The sequence below is a fragment of the Ctenopharyngodon idella genome, chromosome 1 (genome assembly GCF_019924925.1).
Source record: "Ctenopharyngodon idella isolate HZGC_01 chromosome 1, HZGC01, whole genome shotgun sequence".
In the NCBI taxonomy this organism is placed as follows: domain Eukaryota; kingdom Metazoa; phylum Chordata; class Actinopteri; order Cypriniformes; family Xenocyprididae; genus Ctenopharyngodon; species Ctenopharyngodon idella.
This window is the reverse complement of record NC_067220.1, coordinates 29,622,259-29,637,752: the sequence shown is the minus strand read 5'-3', so window position 1 is coordinate 29,637,752 and position 15,494 is coordinate 29,622,259. Positions and strand designations below refer to the sequence as shown.

Here is a 15,494-nt window from a genome sequence, read left to right as displayed (position 1 = left end):
CTCAATCCACCGTGCCATTCGCCATTGCCGGCTAAAACTCTATAGGTCAAAAAAGAATCCATATCTAAACATGATCCAGAAGCGCATGTGTTTTCTCTGGGCCAAGACTCATTTAAAATGGACTGTGGCAAAGTGGAAAACTGTTCTGTGGTCAGACGAATCAAAATTTGAAGTTCTTTTTGGAAAACTGGGACGCCATGCCATCCGGACTAAAGAGGACAAGGACAACCCAAGTTGTTATCAGCGCTCAGTTCAGAAGCCTGCATCTCTGATGGTATGAGGTTGCATGAGTGCATGTGGCATGGGCAGCTTACACATCTGGAAAGGCACCATCAATGCTGAAAGGTATATCCAAGTTCTAGTTCAACATATTCTCCCATCCAGACGTCGTCTCTTTCAGGGAAGACCTTGCATTTTCCAACATGACAATGCCAGACCACATACTGCATCAATTACAACATCATGGCTGCGTAGAAGAAGGATCCGGGTACTGAAATGGCCAGCCTGCAGTCCAGATCTTTCACCCATAGAAAACATTTGGCGCATCATAAAGAGTAAGATGCGACAAAGGAGACCTAAGACAGTTGAGCAACTAGAAGTCTATATTAGACAAGAATGGGACAACATTCCTATTCCTAAACTTGAGCAACTTGTCTCCTCAGTCCCCAGACGTTTGCAGACTGTTATAAAAAGAAGAGGGGATGCCACACAGTGGTAAACATGGCCTTGTCCCAACTTTTTTGAGATGTGTTGATGCCATGAAATTTAAAATCAACTTATTTTTCCATTAAAATGATACATTTTCTCAGTTTAAACATTTGATATGTCATCTATGTTGTATTCTGAATAAAATATTGAAATTTGAAACTTCCACATCATTGCATTCTTTTTTATTCACAATTTGTACAGTGTCCCAACTTTTTTGGAATCGGGTTTGTAGATCCTACTGTGAACGATTCATCCATGCATATGGTTCATTCAGTGAAAACGGCAGACTTCTTTCTGGTGATATATTCAGGACTTCTCCAATCATTTAGTCTGCTTAAAGTCGCCCCTGCAAGCTTGCGTTCATCTGCATCCACTTAAGAGTGCAACACCCACATCTCAACATCCAAACACGAACTGATTCAGTCCCTGTCGGCCTGCCCTATATTTTTTCTTTTTTTCCATAACCTATTTCACTCAGATGTCAAAATATGGACGAAAAGATCTGTCGCTACTTCCGTTTCCTTGCAACTTTAACAGTTTTGAGTTGCAAGATGGCAACTATTCTGATTGGCTATTCTAACTTGCATTGGTATGAACACAGAATCAAATGTTTCAGACAGCTGTGAAATAATTGTAATTATCAGTATTACTGTAATTTCTTATTGACATTCATCACTTCTTCCCCATATCCCAACCAGAGTTATGAGGAAGAGAGGAGAGCGCGCTCCGAGCTGGAGATCCGCTGTCAGAGACTCACACTGGAACTTGCTGACACCAAGCAGCTTATTCAGGAAGGAGATTACAAACGAGAGAACTATGACAAAATCAAACGGTGAGTGAAATTTCCTGCATTGTCTTTTGCAAGTCCACATTCAGCTCAGCAAGAAATGTTTCTTGAGCACCAAATCAGCATGTTAAAATGATTTCTGAAGGATCATGTGACACTGAAGACTGGAGTAATGATGCTGAAAATTCAGCTTTGCAATCACAGGAATAAATTACATTTTAAAATATATTAAAAAAGAATACAGCTATTTTAAGTTGTAATAATGTTTCACAATATTACTGTTGTTACTGTATTTTTGATCAAATAAATGCAGCCAAGATGAGCATAAGAGGCTTCTTTCAAAAACATAAAAAAAAACATTAAAAAATCGTATTGATCCCAAACAGTATAATTCCAGCCTTAGCTGCAATCTTTTCTTTTTTTTTTAAAGCAAAAAACAGAATTTAGTTGAAAATGTTTCTCTTTGGGAATCAACATTATTAATATCAACTGACTAGTATGAAAATTTCATAATGTATGAATTTTTAATATTCAGTCCTTTAATATTGTGATTGTGTGTGTGTGTTTTTTTTTTTTTCCACAGAGAGAGAGATGGGTATGAAACGGAGGTAAGAGAGTTAAGGAAGAAGTTAGAAATGCTGGACCTCACACATACTGCTTTGACCAAAGAGAGGAATGAGCTGAATAAAGAGGTAATGTGGGATGAGCACACACATAAGATTACTGACAGATTAGCATGTCGGTTAGGCCAATTAATTAATTGGTCGATTGTTTAAATTATCGACATCTGACACTGACAGTTTTGTTAAAGGGAGAGTTCACTCAAAAATGAAAATTATCCCATGATTTACTCAGCCTCAAGCCATCCTAGGAGTATATGACTATCTTTCAGACGAACACAATCAGAGATATATTTAAAAATATCCTTAGTCCTCCAAGGTTTATAATGGTAGTGAATGGGGGGGCCGCATTTTGAAGTAAAAACTAATGCATCCATCCATGAAAAAAAGTAATCCATACGACTTCAGGGGGGTTAATAAAGGCCTTCTGAAGTGAAGTGATGCGTTTTTCTAAGAAAAATTTCCATATTTAAAAGTTTATAAATTCAAATAACTAGTTCCGGCGGACGACCATATGCAGAATGCGCAAGTCGACTTGCGCCAAAGGAGTATTCCTCTAATGCGATATATGACGCAGGATGTAGGAGTATTGTAAGCTTAGACGCCTCTTGCGGTTCAAACAAATAGGGCTGTGCAACAAATTTAAGCTCCTCTTATATCGAAATCCTCCAAAATTTGTCTTTAGAAATTATCGTTTTAGACTTATAATCCGTGACCGGTGATTTGATTTGCTCTATCTTCTGCGCCTCCGCGTTTGTCATTACGTTGTGTGTCAGGTCAAAGGATACTCTTCCACTGCAAATTGACTTGCGCATTCTGCGTACGGTCGTCCGCCGGAAGCTAGTTATTTGAATTTATACAGTTTTAAATATGGATATTTTTTTTGCAAAAACATCTCTTCGTTTCAGAAGGCCTTTATTAACCCTCTGGAGTCGTATGGATTACTTTTAAATATATCTCTGATTGTGTTTGTCTGAAAAAAGATAGTCTCATACACCTAGGATGGCTTGAGGGTGAGTAAATCATGGGATAATTTTCATTTTTGGGTGAACTATCCCTTTAATAGATAATAAACAATTTCCAGTTCCTTTCCAGTTTTTTTTAAATTTTTTTTAACTTTGATAAATTGTATAAAGAGAGCAAGATACAATACCTACATATATTTGAAAACAATAAATGTGCATTATCCATTAACCAGGTTGATGGTACATTTTGTAACCAGCACACTTCTGCTAACTAGCCAAGAGTGCAATTTATCAGCTGATGTCTATAATCTCAAAGTAACCAAATGTCAACCTATAAATCTGTTTGACATAAAGTTTCTTCTTCTGTTACTTTACCTCTTTCTCAGCACCTTTTCCTTTTCATCTGCAGGTATCCACTCTGCAGCAGTCTGTAACATTGATGCAGAAGGACAAGGAATATCTAAATAAGCAGAACATGGAGCTTAATGTGCGCTGTGCTCATCAAGAAGACCGTCTGGACAGACTGCAGACCCAGCTTGAGGACACAAAGAAGGCCAGGGAAGATGCCTATGAAAAATATGTTGTTTCTAGGTATGTGTGTGATAAATAATGTACAACAGAGGATGGTGCTTCCTACTAAATTTTTTCAGTTTATTCAGTTCAGTTTTATGAACAATATAGCATTGGTCTGTAGTAAGTAGGTTGCGTGATATGAAGAAATGGGCCAAGTCCGAGAAATGGAATTGGGCCAAAAATCTTAATATACTTGGATTTTTAGCAGAAATCCAAGATCCATTAAGACTGTCAAGTCTCAAATTGTTTTTGTGAAGTCATTACAATGTAACAGTTGTGCTGTTTACATCCCTCCACCAGAGATCATTATAAGACAGAGTATGAAAACAAACTGCGTGATGAACTGGAGCGCATACGAATGAAGACCAGTCATGAGATCGAGAGCCTGCAGAGGGCATCTAAAGAGATGTATGAGAGAGAGAACAGGTGAGAGCAAGCCTACATGTCTATGACTGAACAGATCCTATTCTTTCTATCCTTGTTTACCATGGAAAACCTGGAAATGTAAGGGAATTTTAAAATTGTGATTTCCAGTCCTGGAAATCTGAAATCTCTATAAAATAATTTTTATAGTGATTTAAAAAATAATAAATTATTAAATTAATAATTGAGTTATTATTTTTTTTAAATCCTCATCCAGCAATAACGAATGACTGGAAATTCATGTTAAAAAGTCTGAATACTGTTTTTTTTTTTTTTTTTATGTTTTATAATCTAAACATTTGCATCCAGTTACAGAAATGAAGAAAATCCGTTACTTAGGGTGGAATGCAATCTTTGCAACTGCTGTCTATAGTGAACATTTGGTCTTATCACAGCTACAGCTCACATGTAAAACTCACATGTAAAGTTGTCTTAAAATGAGCTACAGTACAATCATATTTTCTAATTGACTAAGCATTGGTGAAGTAAGAAGGGTCCCAGGACGGACACTGCTCTCCAAGTTGCCAGAGCCTAAATACAGTGCCCGGCCAAAAAAAGTCTACTTAAAGGTTTAGTTCACCCAAAAATGAAAATTATCCCATAATTTATTCACCCTCAAGCTATCCTATGTGTATATTACTTTCTTCTTTCAGCCAAACACAATCAGAGTTATATTAAAAAATATCCTGGCTCTTCCATGCTTTATAATGGGAGTGAATGGCACCTTCGATTTTTGAAGCCCAAAAAGCGCATCCATCCTTCATAAAAATAATCCATATTGCTCTAGGGGGTTAATAAAGTCCTTCTGAAGTGAAGCGATGCGTTTTTGTAAGAAAAATATCCATATTTATAACTTTATAAACTATATTCACTGCATTGTATGGCTGTACGCAAGTTGAGTTCCGACGGAAGAGTGAACTCTGACCCAACGTAGGATGTAGAAGTAGTGTAAGCTTAGGTGAGAGTATATGCCTCTCACGGTTCAAACAAATAGGGCTGGGCAACTCAAGCTCTTCTTCCCTTATGTAGAAATCCTCTGACATTTCTCTTTAAAAACTCTCGTTTAAGACTTCTAATTCGTGACCAGTGTTTTGTTTTGCTCTATCCTCTGCGCTTCCTCGTTCGTCAATACATCATGTGTCGAGTCAGAGTTCACTTTTCCGCCAGAACTAGACTAGTGTACGGCCATTGCCGGAAGCCTGTTATTATAGTTTATAAAGTTTTAAATATGGATATTTTTCTTACAAAAACGCATCGCTTCGCTTCAGAAGGCCTTTATTAACTCCCTGGAGTCGTATGGATTATTTTTATGATGATTGGATGCACTTTTTTGGGCTTAAAAATCTAATGTGCCATTTACTCCCATTATAAAGCTTGGAAGAGCCAGGATATTTTTTTAATATAACTCCGATTGTGTTTGGCTGAAAGATGATAGTTATACACCTAGGATGGCTTGAGGGTGAGTAAATTATGGGGTAATTTTCATTTTTGGGTGAACTAACCCTTTAAGAGTCTATGACTGGATCATTATTGCTGTGATTATTATGTTTCTAACACGTTATATGTTTGGGAACAGTTCTTTTAACCCTAATTGATGGAGTGTGTAGCTTTTCATTTCTTAAACAACCATGTAGGAAGATATATCATGGCCACATTCCAGGATGACAAAGCCAAGATTCATCAGGCTCAAACTGTGAAAGAATGGATGGGAAATAAAGAATAACATTTATTTCCATCAAGAGGTGCATCAGTTTTGGTCAAGATATTGTATTGGCAAAACAAGAGTCGAGCACTTTGTAAAGTCACATCCCAAAGACTTTTAATGAATTTAAAAGGTTAGTTCATCCAAAAATGAAAATTCTGTCATTAATTACTCACCCTCATGTTGTTCCAAACCTGTAAGACTTTTGTTCATCTTCGGAACACAAATTAATATCTTTTTGATGAAATATAAAGTCTAAAATCTTTAGTCCAAATGTATATGATGTACAGATTTAATTTAGGCTTTTATTCACATATTCATATTAATCAGAGAAAACATAAACAGAAGCTCAAACGAACATGTGAGAACAAACCTCTTCCAGAAGCTCAAACGTGCTGTTTAACACACAAGATTGAACCTCATTGGTTCTCATATGCGTCAAGCAAACATGCTTGAGTTTCTGTTTACCACAACAGATGTGTGAGTTGATGAATGTTTACATGTGAATAAAAGCCTAAATTCAATCTGTTCATCATATAAAGAGATCATGCCTCTTCAGAAAATTTGGACTAAACTGCTCAATTCATATGGATTAGCTTTATGATCTCTTTATGAACTTTTTGAAGCGTCAAAGTGGAAGTCATGTAGCTGTCTATGGAGGGAGAGAAAGCTCTCAGATTTAGCCAAAAAGATCATCATTTGTGTTCTGAAGATGAACGAAGGCCTTACGGGTGTGGAACGACATGATGGTGAGTAAATAATGACAGAATTTTCATTTTTGGGTGAACTAACCCTTTAAGGTCTGGACTCAGAGGTGCCAATTCATGTGTGAAAATGATTCTTCATGCTCCCTCCCAACCATTCTTTGACAGTTTGAGCCTGATGAATCTTGGCTTTGTCATCCTGTAATATGGCCATGATACGTCTTTCTACATGGTTGTTTAAGAAATGAAAACTACACACTCCATCAATTAGAGTTAAAAGAACTGTTCCCAAACATATAACGTACTAGAAACATAATAATTACAGCAATAATGATCCAGTCATAGACTAGTATTTGCCAATTTAAATCCAAACTTAGCCGGGCATTGTAGTTTTGTCATTGAGAACAAGAATAAATCAAATAAAATGTTTTATTAATGCAAGAATAGTAGTTATGACTAAATATCTTATTACAATCTTAAAAAATGGCATCCTTGCATTATATTTTTGCTTTTGCTCTAAAGTCTTGCACTGCTACAGCATCACTTTCTGTACACATAGCAGAGCAACACTATACTTTTCTGTTGCTATTAATTGGCACGTCTCTTGTTTTGTGTCAGTTTATCTGTGCAAAAGAACGACACTCAGCATTTGAGTGTGTGACACATTAGCTGCATTTACATGGACCCTAATAATCCAATTGTAACTAGTAGCACAGTCGGAATAAAACAAGTCGCATGTAACCACGTCAATCGGAATTAATTGGCCAAACCCAATTAATTTCATTCAGATTGTAAGGAGTGGTTTAAACCTTTTCTTATCCGATCAAGAGGTCATGTAATCAGTTGATCGGATTGAAACCCGAAACTGGAAAGTACTGCCCATGTGCATTGACTTAGAAATGGCATAATGACATATGACGCCTGAATGATCTTTTTTTTTTTTTGTGTGTGTTGTTGTTGTTGTTGAATGAAGTATCATAAATGAGTTTTGTGCAGTTTTAATTTTGACAGCAAATTACTCTTCTGACTAAAATGCCTTTTAGTTTTAGTCAAATTTTAGTCATCTGAATTGTTTTCGTTATAGTTTAGTTTTAGTCGACTAAATATCATAGACTAAATATCATCACTAAACCCATTCGATTTTAGTCGACTAAATCTACTGTAGATTTAGTTGACTAAAATCGAATGGGTTTAGTTAAATTGTAATGCATCAATTAAGCATTTCTCTAAAATTTCCAAACTCGTGTCTTGGAATAAAACATATATTAACCTGTTAATATGAATTATATAAAGGTTTGAACATGTAATACAGACACAGATTTGACTGCTGTGACAAAACATGTCTTTATATATCTTAAAATTAAATAAAGCTACATATCATAAAGAAACAAGAACATGTTCTTCTTTTTAATGAATAATATAGGCCTATGCATTCTTTATAACAACTTGCATACAACATTCTTCATTCTTTGAAGCAGACATATTTATTTGTAAAAATTAAATATAGATTAATTCCTAATAAAGCTATTAAAGTTATTCAGTGAAGAACATTTAGTGATTTTTTTTTTTCTCTCTTTTTCTTTTGTTGTTTGATTAATATTAACAATAGACAGCAGCAGGTTATTAGACAGCTGTCACTTTAAGGGGGGATGCACAGATCCAATTCACTGATACACATCCGATATTCTCCCAGCTGTTTATGTTCACTTAAGACATAACCGAATACCTTTATGTGAATACTCGCCAAAACGGACATTTTGACATAACTTTTTGTGTATTTGTCTGTTTAAGCACAGAAAGACGTGAAAGAGAGCTCAGTTCAGTACTCGTGCACTGTTTGAGAGGCGGCTTTCTGTGTGCGCACAGAAAACTGGACTGAATAGAGCTCTCTTTTGCGTCGTCCCGCTTTTTCAGATTTATCCATGTCTTCTCTTTCTCTTTCTCTTCATTTTTGAATGTTTTTATGAGACATGCATCAAGTGTATGCCAACTTATGTCCCGCCGCGTAGATCAGCATGTTACAATTCAAATGTGCACATCTACCACGCAGGACAATCAGTTCTGACTGGATATTTTCCCAAATTGTCCCTCCCTAACATTTTCATCTAGTTTTTATTTGTAGCAAGTTTAGTAGTTCAGGGAAGAAGGAGGCAGGAACCGGCAAACGCTCAACGTTGTCACGTAACGGTATGTTAGTAAGTCGCACGACAAGGGAGAATTCCAAAACACAGAGTATTTAATATATATATCCACAGGAGGGTAACACAGGCAAGTCCATACACAAACATAAACGTAGCAAACAAAGGGAACTTAACAAGATAATTAACTGGACACAGGTGAATGAAATGACTAATTAAACAGAATGGGGAAAACTAGGTCAAACTGAGGAAAACAACAGTAGACATATAACAAACTACTGTACTTTACTTTAATTATAAAATAAATAAACACAAAAGAAAGTAAAAGCGGCAGCCCCTTTATGCTTCCGAGCTTCTCCGTGAGATATGAGACCAGTGTGGCGCACTTGTCCTGCTTGCCATATTATTCGTTGATAAAAATATCAATCGATTTTCGTCATAGGTTTTGTCATTCAAAATTATTTCTTTAGTTATCGTCTCGTTTTCGTCAGTGAAAAATGTCATTGACGAAAATTATGATGAAAATTGTTCATCAATGAAATTAACACTGCTGTTGTGTCATTCTAAAATTTCCCTTCCATTCATCGTCTTTGAAATGGAGTAGGACAGTGTTGTTCCATCAGTCCTTGCTTCGGACTCTCATCCACAGATGCCTTGCTTTGGGCGCAGGAAGGGGTGATTTTACTGCTTGATAAATATAAGCAGCATGGCACAATGGTTCATACGTTCGTCATCTCCTAATTAGGACCCAGAATAGATAAATATTAAATCTGCTTTTTAAAACAAAGAAAAGAAGCAATATAAGAGAATGGTTAATATGCACAATGTAAAGTTTATAGTTTAAACACTACGTTCGGATTCATCAATTGGAATAAATTCATTCCCATTGAAACAAAAGGTGTCCATGTAAACATAGCTATTGTTTCCCCACTTTTGTAGGACTACAATTTCTGTGTGACTTTATTTATACCACTTCTTAGCATCAAAATGTTGTAGTCAGACTTATCTGTGATATATCCCCCCAATTTGACCTCTCCTAAGCAAAAAATGAAATTCACATTCTGTAAATTATACGGGGAAAAAAGTGGCAGCGGAAACACTGTATTGTATTATATGTATTAAAACAGGTAATGAAAGTTCATGATTTATGTTGTTTCAAGTGGCAAAGCACACTTAACTTAATCCTGTGCTGCACAATGTACAGTATTGTTTCAGGAAATGTCTTTGTTAATCTTTCAGAAACCTTCGTGAAACCCGAGATAATGCTGTCATTGAGAAAGACAGAGCATTGAATGCAGAAAGAGATGCCCAAGCCAAATACGATCAACTTTTGGACCAGTAAGTTCTTACACACCTTTCACATGTGCGTGAAAGTCTGTAGCTGTCATTATTTTCTGACGCTTATTGAGTTTTAGAAAAACTATTGAGCAAATCCACATGCAGGAATTCTTGTCAACTCATCATTCAGTGGAAAGAAGCATAACAGCTGAATGTACGTGAATCATATAATGATCGTAAATTAGTAATACCCGAAACAATGAAGCACTAACCTTCTGAGAATTTTGAAATCAGGATGGCAGTTTTGTAAATGTCATTCAAAATTAGGCCTAGGAATTGACAACTACTTTCGCTGTACTAATACTTGATTTGTCCCAATATGATATCAAAGTACACTAGAGCGCAAAAGTTTGGGGTCAGTAAGATTGTTTTTTTAAAGAAATTTTGGTTGCATTAAACTGTTCAAAAATGACAGTAAAGACATATATACTTTTACAAAGATTTATGTGCCTTGCAAATGCTATTTTGAAATTTCTATTAAATAAAGAATCATGAAAAAATGTCAGTTTCCACAAAAATATTAAGCTGCAAAACTGTTTTCAACATTGCTAAAATAAGAAATGTTTCTTGAGTATCAAATCAGCATGTTAGAATGGTTTCTGAATGATCATGTGACACTGAAGACTGGACTAATGATGCTGAAAATTCAGCTTTGACATCACAGAAACATTTTAAAATGTAATAATATTTCATAGTATTTCTGTTTTTACTGTATTTTTGATCAAATAAATGCAGTCTCTGTGAGATGTCTTTCAAAAATCTTACGAAACCCAAACATTTGAACTGCAGTATAATTGGATCATTGTAATTTCCCCTCAGTTTTTTTAAATAATATTAACCAGTAACTTTAGTACAATTTCTAACTAAACTTTTACATTAATAAGCACACAATAGAGATGGGATCCGGCATTAACACTGTCCTAGCCTTTGCATGCACTTTAAATCTGTGAAAAGCACATTTCTTAGGCTTTTTTTTTTTTTTTTTTTAATGTTGTTTGTTTTTTCTTGGAGTCAAACATTTCAAGCTTGACTGGATTCTTCCAAGGCCAAATCAAGCAGTCTTTGAGTAAACCGATGACAGACATGACCATATTGTCACTGTAAGTAAGTGGGTGTAGTCATGTTTGTCTGTTAGTGCGAGGATCATGTACAATAAGTACTTCATACGACTTCAAAAGTTGCAGGATGCCAAATTTAACTTGTTACTGCCTGCAGAAAAAAAAAGAAAGTGTTATTCTCTGCCTGTCAGTGACAAGTAAACAATCAAAGCCAAGATTTTAAAATATGCTGATTGTTGTCCTCCTGGTTATGATATAATTATTTTTGCAGCCTGTGTTCTTGAGGAGGAATTTGTTGTACAGTGAATGTTCCCACGGTTGTAGAGCCAGTGTGACAGAGGTGCTGAGCATGCCTTTGTTAAGCTTTCCATTGTGATTAAATGCAGTTGAATCCATGTGTCTACACTGTGGTGATCAGGGCCTGCACTTGAAGGAAAGCAGTATCAGATTCTGGACACTGGGCTGTGGTAGATGACTGTAAACAAATAGATCATCTAAAACGAGAACATGTGGCTAGTTAAGACATGACTAGAATTATAAGTTGGATAAGTACAGGAAAAAAAAGCAGTGAGTCGCCACAGCTCAGTGAAGCCTCTCTGACAGGCTAATTTAACATGTGAGCTTTGGTTTTAACGACATTGGTAAATGTCATGAGTGAGAAAACATGCTAAACTGGCTGAAAGGGACGGGTATTTTCTTTTTGGTACACTCTGCTGGTGCATGTCTGCAGCCAAAACATAGACGGTTGAAGCACAGGCTTGAAAAATTACATATTTGAAATGTAGAGCTAGTGTAGGTGTAACATACACTAAGTTTGGGGTTAGTAAGGTTTTTTAATGTTTTTGAAAGAAGTATTTTTTTATGCTCACCCCGGCTACATTTATTTGATCATAATACAGTGAAAACAATAATATTAATATTGTTAATAATATTATAAGAAATAATATTATTACACTTTAAAAGTACTACTTTCTATTTGAATATATTTTAAAATGTAATTTATTCCTGTGACAGCAAAGGTGAATTTTCAGCATCATTACTCCAGTCTTCAGTGTCACATGATCCTTCAGAAATCATTCTATTGTGCTGATTTGGTGCTCAAGAAATATTTCTGATTGTTATTACCAAGTGTTGGGGGTAACGCATTACAAGTAACTTGAGTTATGTAATCAGATTACTTTTTCAAGTAACTAGTAAAGTAATGCATTACTTTTTCAATTTACAACAAAATATCTACGTTACTTTTTCAAATAAGTTATGCAAGTTACTTTTTCACATGTATTGACTAACAGCTCTCCTGTCCCCATGTTGAGAGAAATAAAGTGCAGAGGTGTTATGTGCGCTGTGTGAACAAGATGGTTATTGTAGTTTTGACTAAATGTGAACAAGCATTTACTCATCTCACTTGCACAAAAACATTTAGTATACCACAAAATGAATAAAAACAGTGAAATGCAATCTCAGAATTTTACGCAAACATGTAATAACAATATTAAATTACACAAATATACTTTATGTTTTTAATCTCACTTTATTAACCAATGTCTATGCTGCTGACCTTCAATGATCTAATTCACCCATACATTGAATTTCCTTCTCCTGTATCCTGTTCTTCTTTATTACAGAATGGCAGCACAGCTGAATGTTTTGTGTGAGGTGCGCCTTTTACTGTACAGGCGTAAATATGCATTTCCTTCATCCTGAGGCTTATTCATTTCCCTTTTGCTGTGAAAGGGCCTTAACATTTGCCAAAAATAGAACTTTTTTGTTGTTATTAAAAAACTAACGCAGAAGTAATGTAACACATTACTTTTCATAAAAAGTAACTAAGTAACGCAGTTGGTTACTTTTTTAGGGAGTAACGCAATATTGTAATGCATTACTTTTAAAAGTAACTTTTCCCAACACTGATTATTACAGTTGAAAATGGTTGTGCTGCTTAATATTTGTGTGGAAACCATTTTGATATTTTTTCAGGATTATTTGATCAATAGAAAGTTTAAAAAAAAAAAAAGGCATTTATTTGAAGTAGAATTTTTTTAACAATGTAAAAGTGTTTTACATGTAAATGTATTACTTTTGATACATGGATTTATAAACTGCTATTGATACATTTCTGTATAAATGCGATAATTTCTGTCAAACCAAAAAAAAATCTGACTGACCCCAAAAATCTAAAATAAAATAAAATAAAATTCTGAAAACTGGTTATGTTAAGTGGTTAACTTTTTTGACAAGTGGCTCGATATTATTTATTATATTTTTTCCTGTGTTTTTGCACAAATAGCCATAAAGATGGAATAGTGTTAAATCACAGACAAACAACATTTATATTCCGATTTAATGATAGACAGACAGTACAATGCACATAAAATTGCTAAATTTAAATGAACACTTGCATTACACAAATGAAAATTCACAAAAATATTTGAAAATAGGCTTTGTGGGCACAGTTTGTCCAAATGACAAAATATCTTGCGATTATTTAAATGATTCTTCCTCTTTTATTTTTTATTTTTTTGCCACCCTTTCTTTTTTTCTCTTTTGCTGTTATCTCTATTTTCTATTTTGCTATCTCTACATTTTAAGAAGCATCCTTTCCCCCCCCCCCCTTTTTTTAACGAGTTGGCTGATAGGGGTGTCTAGAAGTGCAAGTTGTTGCCCCTCCCCTTTCTCCTGAGTGGTCAGCCCTTATTTGCCCATGCGAGAAGCTTACAGTGTCACTGAGCTCCAGGCACATGCCTTGCATACCAGCAGATACTCTGCACACAGTTGTTGGGCATACCCCGCGTTTTTCAGCCCCGGGGAACGGATTGCTCGCATTCACAGAGAAGCTCGATTGAGGGCAAAAACGACAGATGCTCCTTTACCCTGCTCTTGAGAGGTCAAGTCTATGGACTGTGAACATGTTGTCCAGTAACTCTATTTTGGGCTGACAAATTTAAGTGGGGGAAGGGAGAATAGAAATGAGTGTTGCATTGCATTGTGTCATGCTGAGAAAAAGGATGAAGCAGAATAAATTTTTTTCCAATTGTGTCAAATGTATTTGGAGGTATGACTCCAAGATGCAATGCCTATATAGTAAAGTAAATTGCACAATCATAAATATATGAATAAGACAACCACTCCTTACAACATATTGTTCCGACAGCCTCCTCACCCTTCCTTTTTCCCCTGAATTTATGTAAATAAACAACCCTGATATACTTTAAGCCAATAAATAGCTTAACAATATCCAGCCTTACTCCATAATGTATGATAGGAGTGGTCCAATTACGCACAATTTGTCACACTTATTTCTATAGGTGTTGGTCACCACAATGATGACATTTCCTTTGTATTCTATACAAATCTGCCTGCTTTGACTGAATGTTAGTGGCAACGCACAAACAAAAGAAAAATCTTGACCTGCCAGTTTGGCCCCTTCATAGGTGTGGTTATGGTTTCAACCAAAACCCCCTGGAGCTCTCTGACATTCAGTAAAAATGGTTTAATCCTTCAGAGACCTGGCTGTAAATGTTGGAGGATGCAAACAGATACTTAATCTGTTTGGGCATGTTGAGATTTGGGTTTTCTTTCTGATTTCTGTGACTTTCTGCCCTAGGAAATACACTTAGCACGTCAGAGGCAATCACATCTAAGCTTGGCATCACCTTAATTTAGCAATTGCTTAGCTTAGCCTAAGGTGAGCTACAGCGGAGTTTATACATATTTCATGTTTTTTTCCCTCCCATTTGGTTTAAATCTCAATTTGAGACACAGGAAAGACTATTTCAAATAAATGCATTTTTTTAAACTTTCTATTCATCAAAGAATCCTGAAGAAAAAGGTATTGTGTTTCCACATAAATATGGAGCACAACTGCTTTCAACACTGATAATAATATGTTTCTTGAGCAGGAAATTTGCTACACCTGTTTGAAGTCGATAGGGTCAGCAGTCAATTTTGAGATAAATCGAGTTAAAATTTTTATGAAGGTTCCAAAACAAAATCACCTATCAACCATACCTTAAAATCTGTGGTAATACCACCAAATTTGGCACAAACCCATATCTCTAGAAAAAAAAAAAAAAAAAAAATATATATATATATATATATATATATTTTTTTTTTTTTTTCTCCGTGATACCTCAATTGTTTGATTAACATTAATGAAACAGACAGCCTATATATTAAGACCTACTGTACCACATGGATCTAATTCTGATATGTTACACATCAGATGTTTTCCCCCAACAGTTAACCAAACGTTCACTTAAGACATAACAGATAATGTTTTCATGAATACTCGCCAAAACAGATATTTTGAAATACTTCAATTCTGTGTATATGTGTATATCGGGATCGCACGCTGTCTGAGGTGTCTTTGTGCACGCGCTTCGGCTCTGTCAGTCAGCGCTAGTAAGATCATTTTGTTTACATCAGCATGAGTTTGAAAATCACATTTCGTTGGTTCAGACTCATGCCATCGAGAATTC

General features: G+C 35.5%; 1 protein-coding gene across 2 annotated transcripts in view; it reads left to right on the top strand.

The window, feature by feature from the left end:
• The window catches only part of pibf1 (progesterone immunomodulatory binding factor 1), a 50,668-nt gene that overhangs the window by 3,750 nt on the left and 31,424 nt on the right, over nt 1–15,494 (top strand). For both annotated transcript variants that reach the window (XR_007930002.1, XM_051892090.1), the window contains exons 6-10: nt 1,407–1,540; nt 2,079–2,187; nt 3,490–3,671; nt 3,954–4,079; nt 9,860–9,958. Coding sequence is in view for 1 of the 2 variants with exons in the window: in XM_051892090.1 (XP_051748050.1) it covers nt 1,407–1,540; nt 2,079–2,187; nt 3,490–3,671; nt 3,954–4,079; nt 9,860–9,958 (650 nt within the window). In the remaining variant the exon portion in view is untranslated. The remainder of the gene's footprint in view (nt 1–1,406; nt 1,541–2,078; nt 2,188–3,489; nt 3,672–3,953; nt 4,080–9,859; nt 9,959–15,494) is intronic.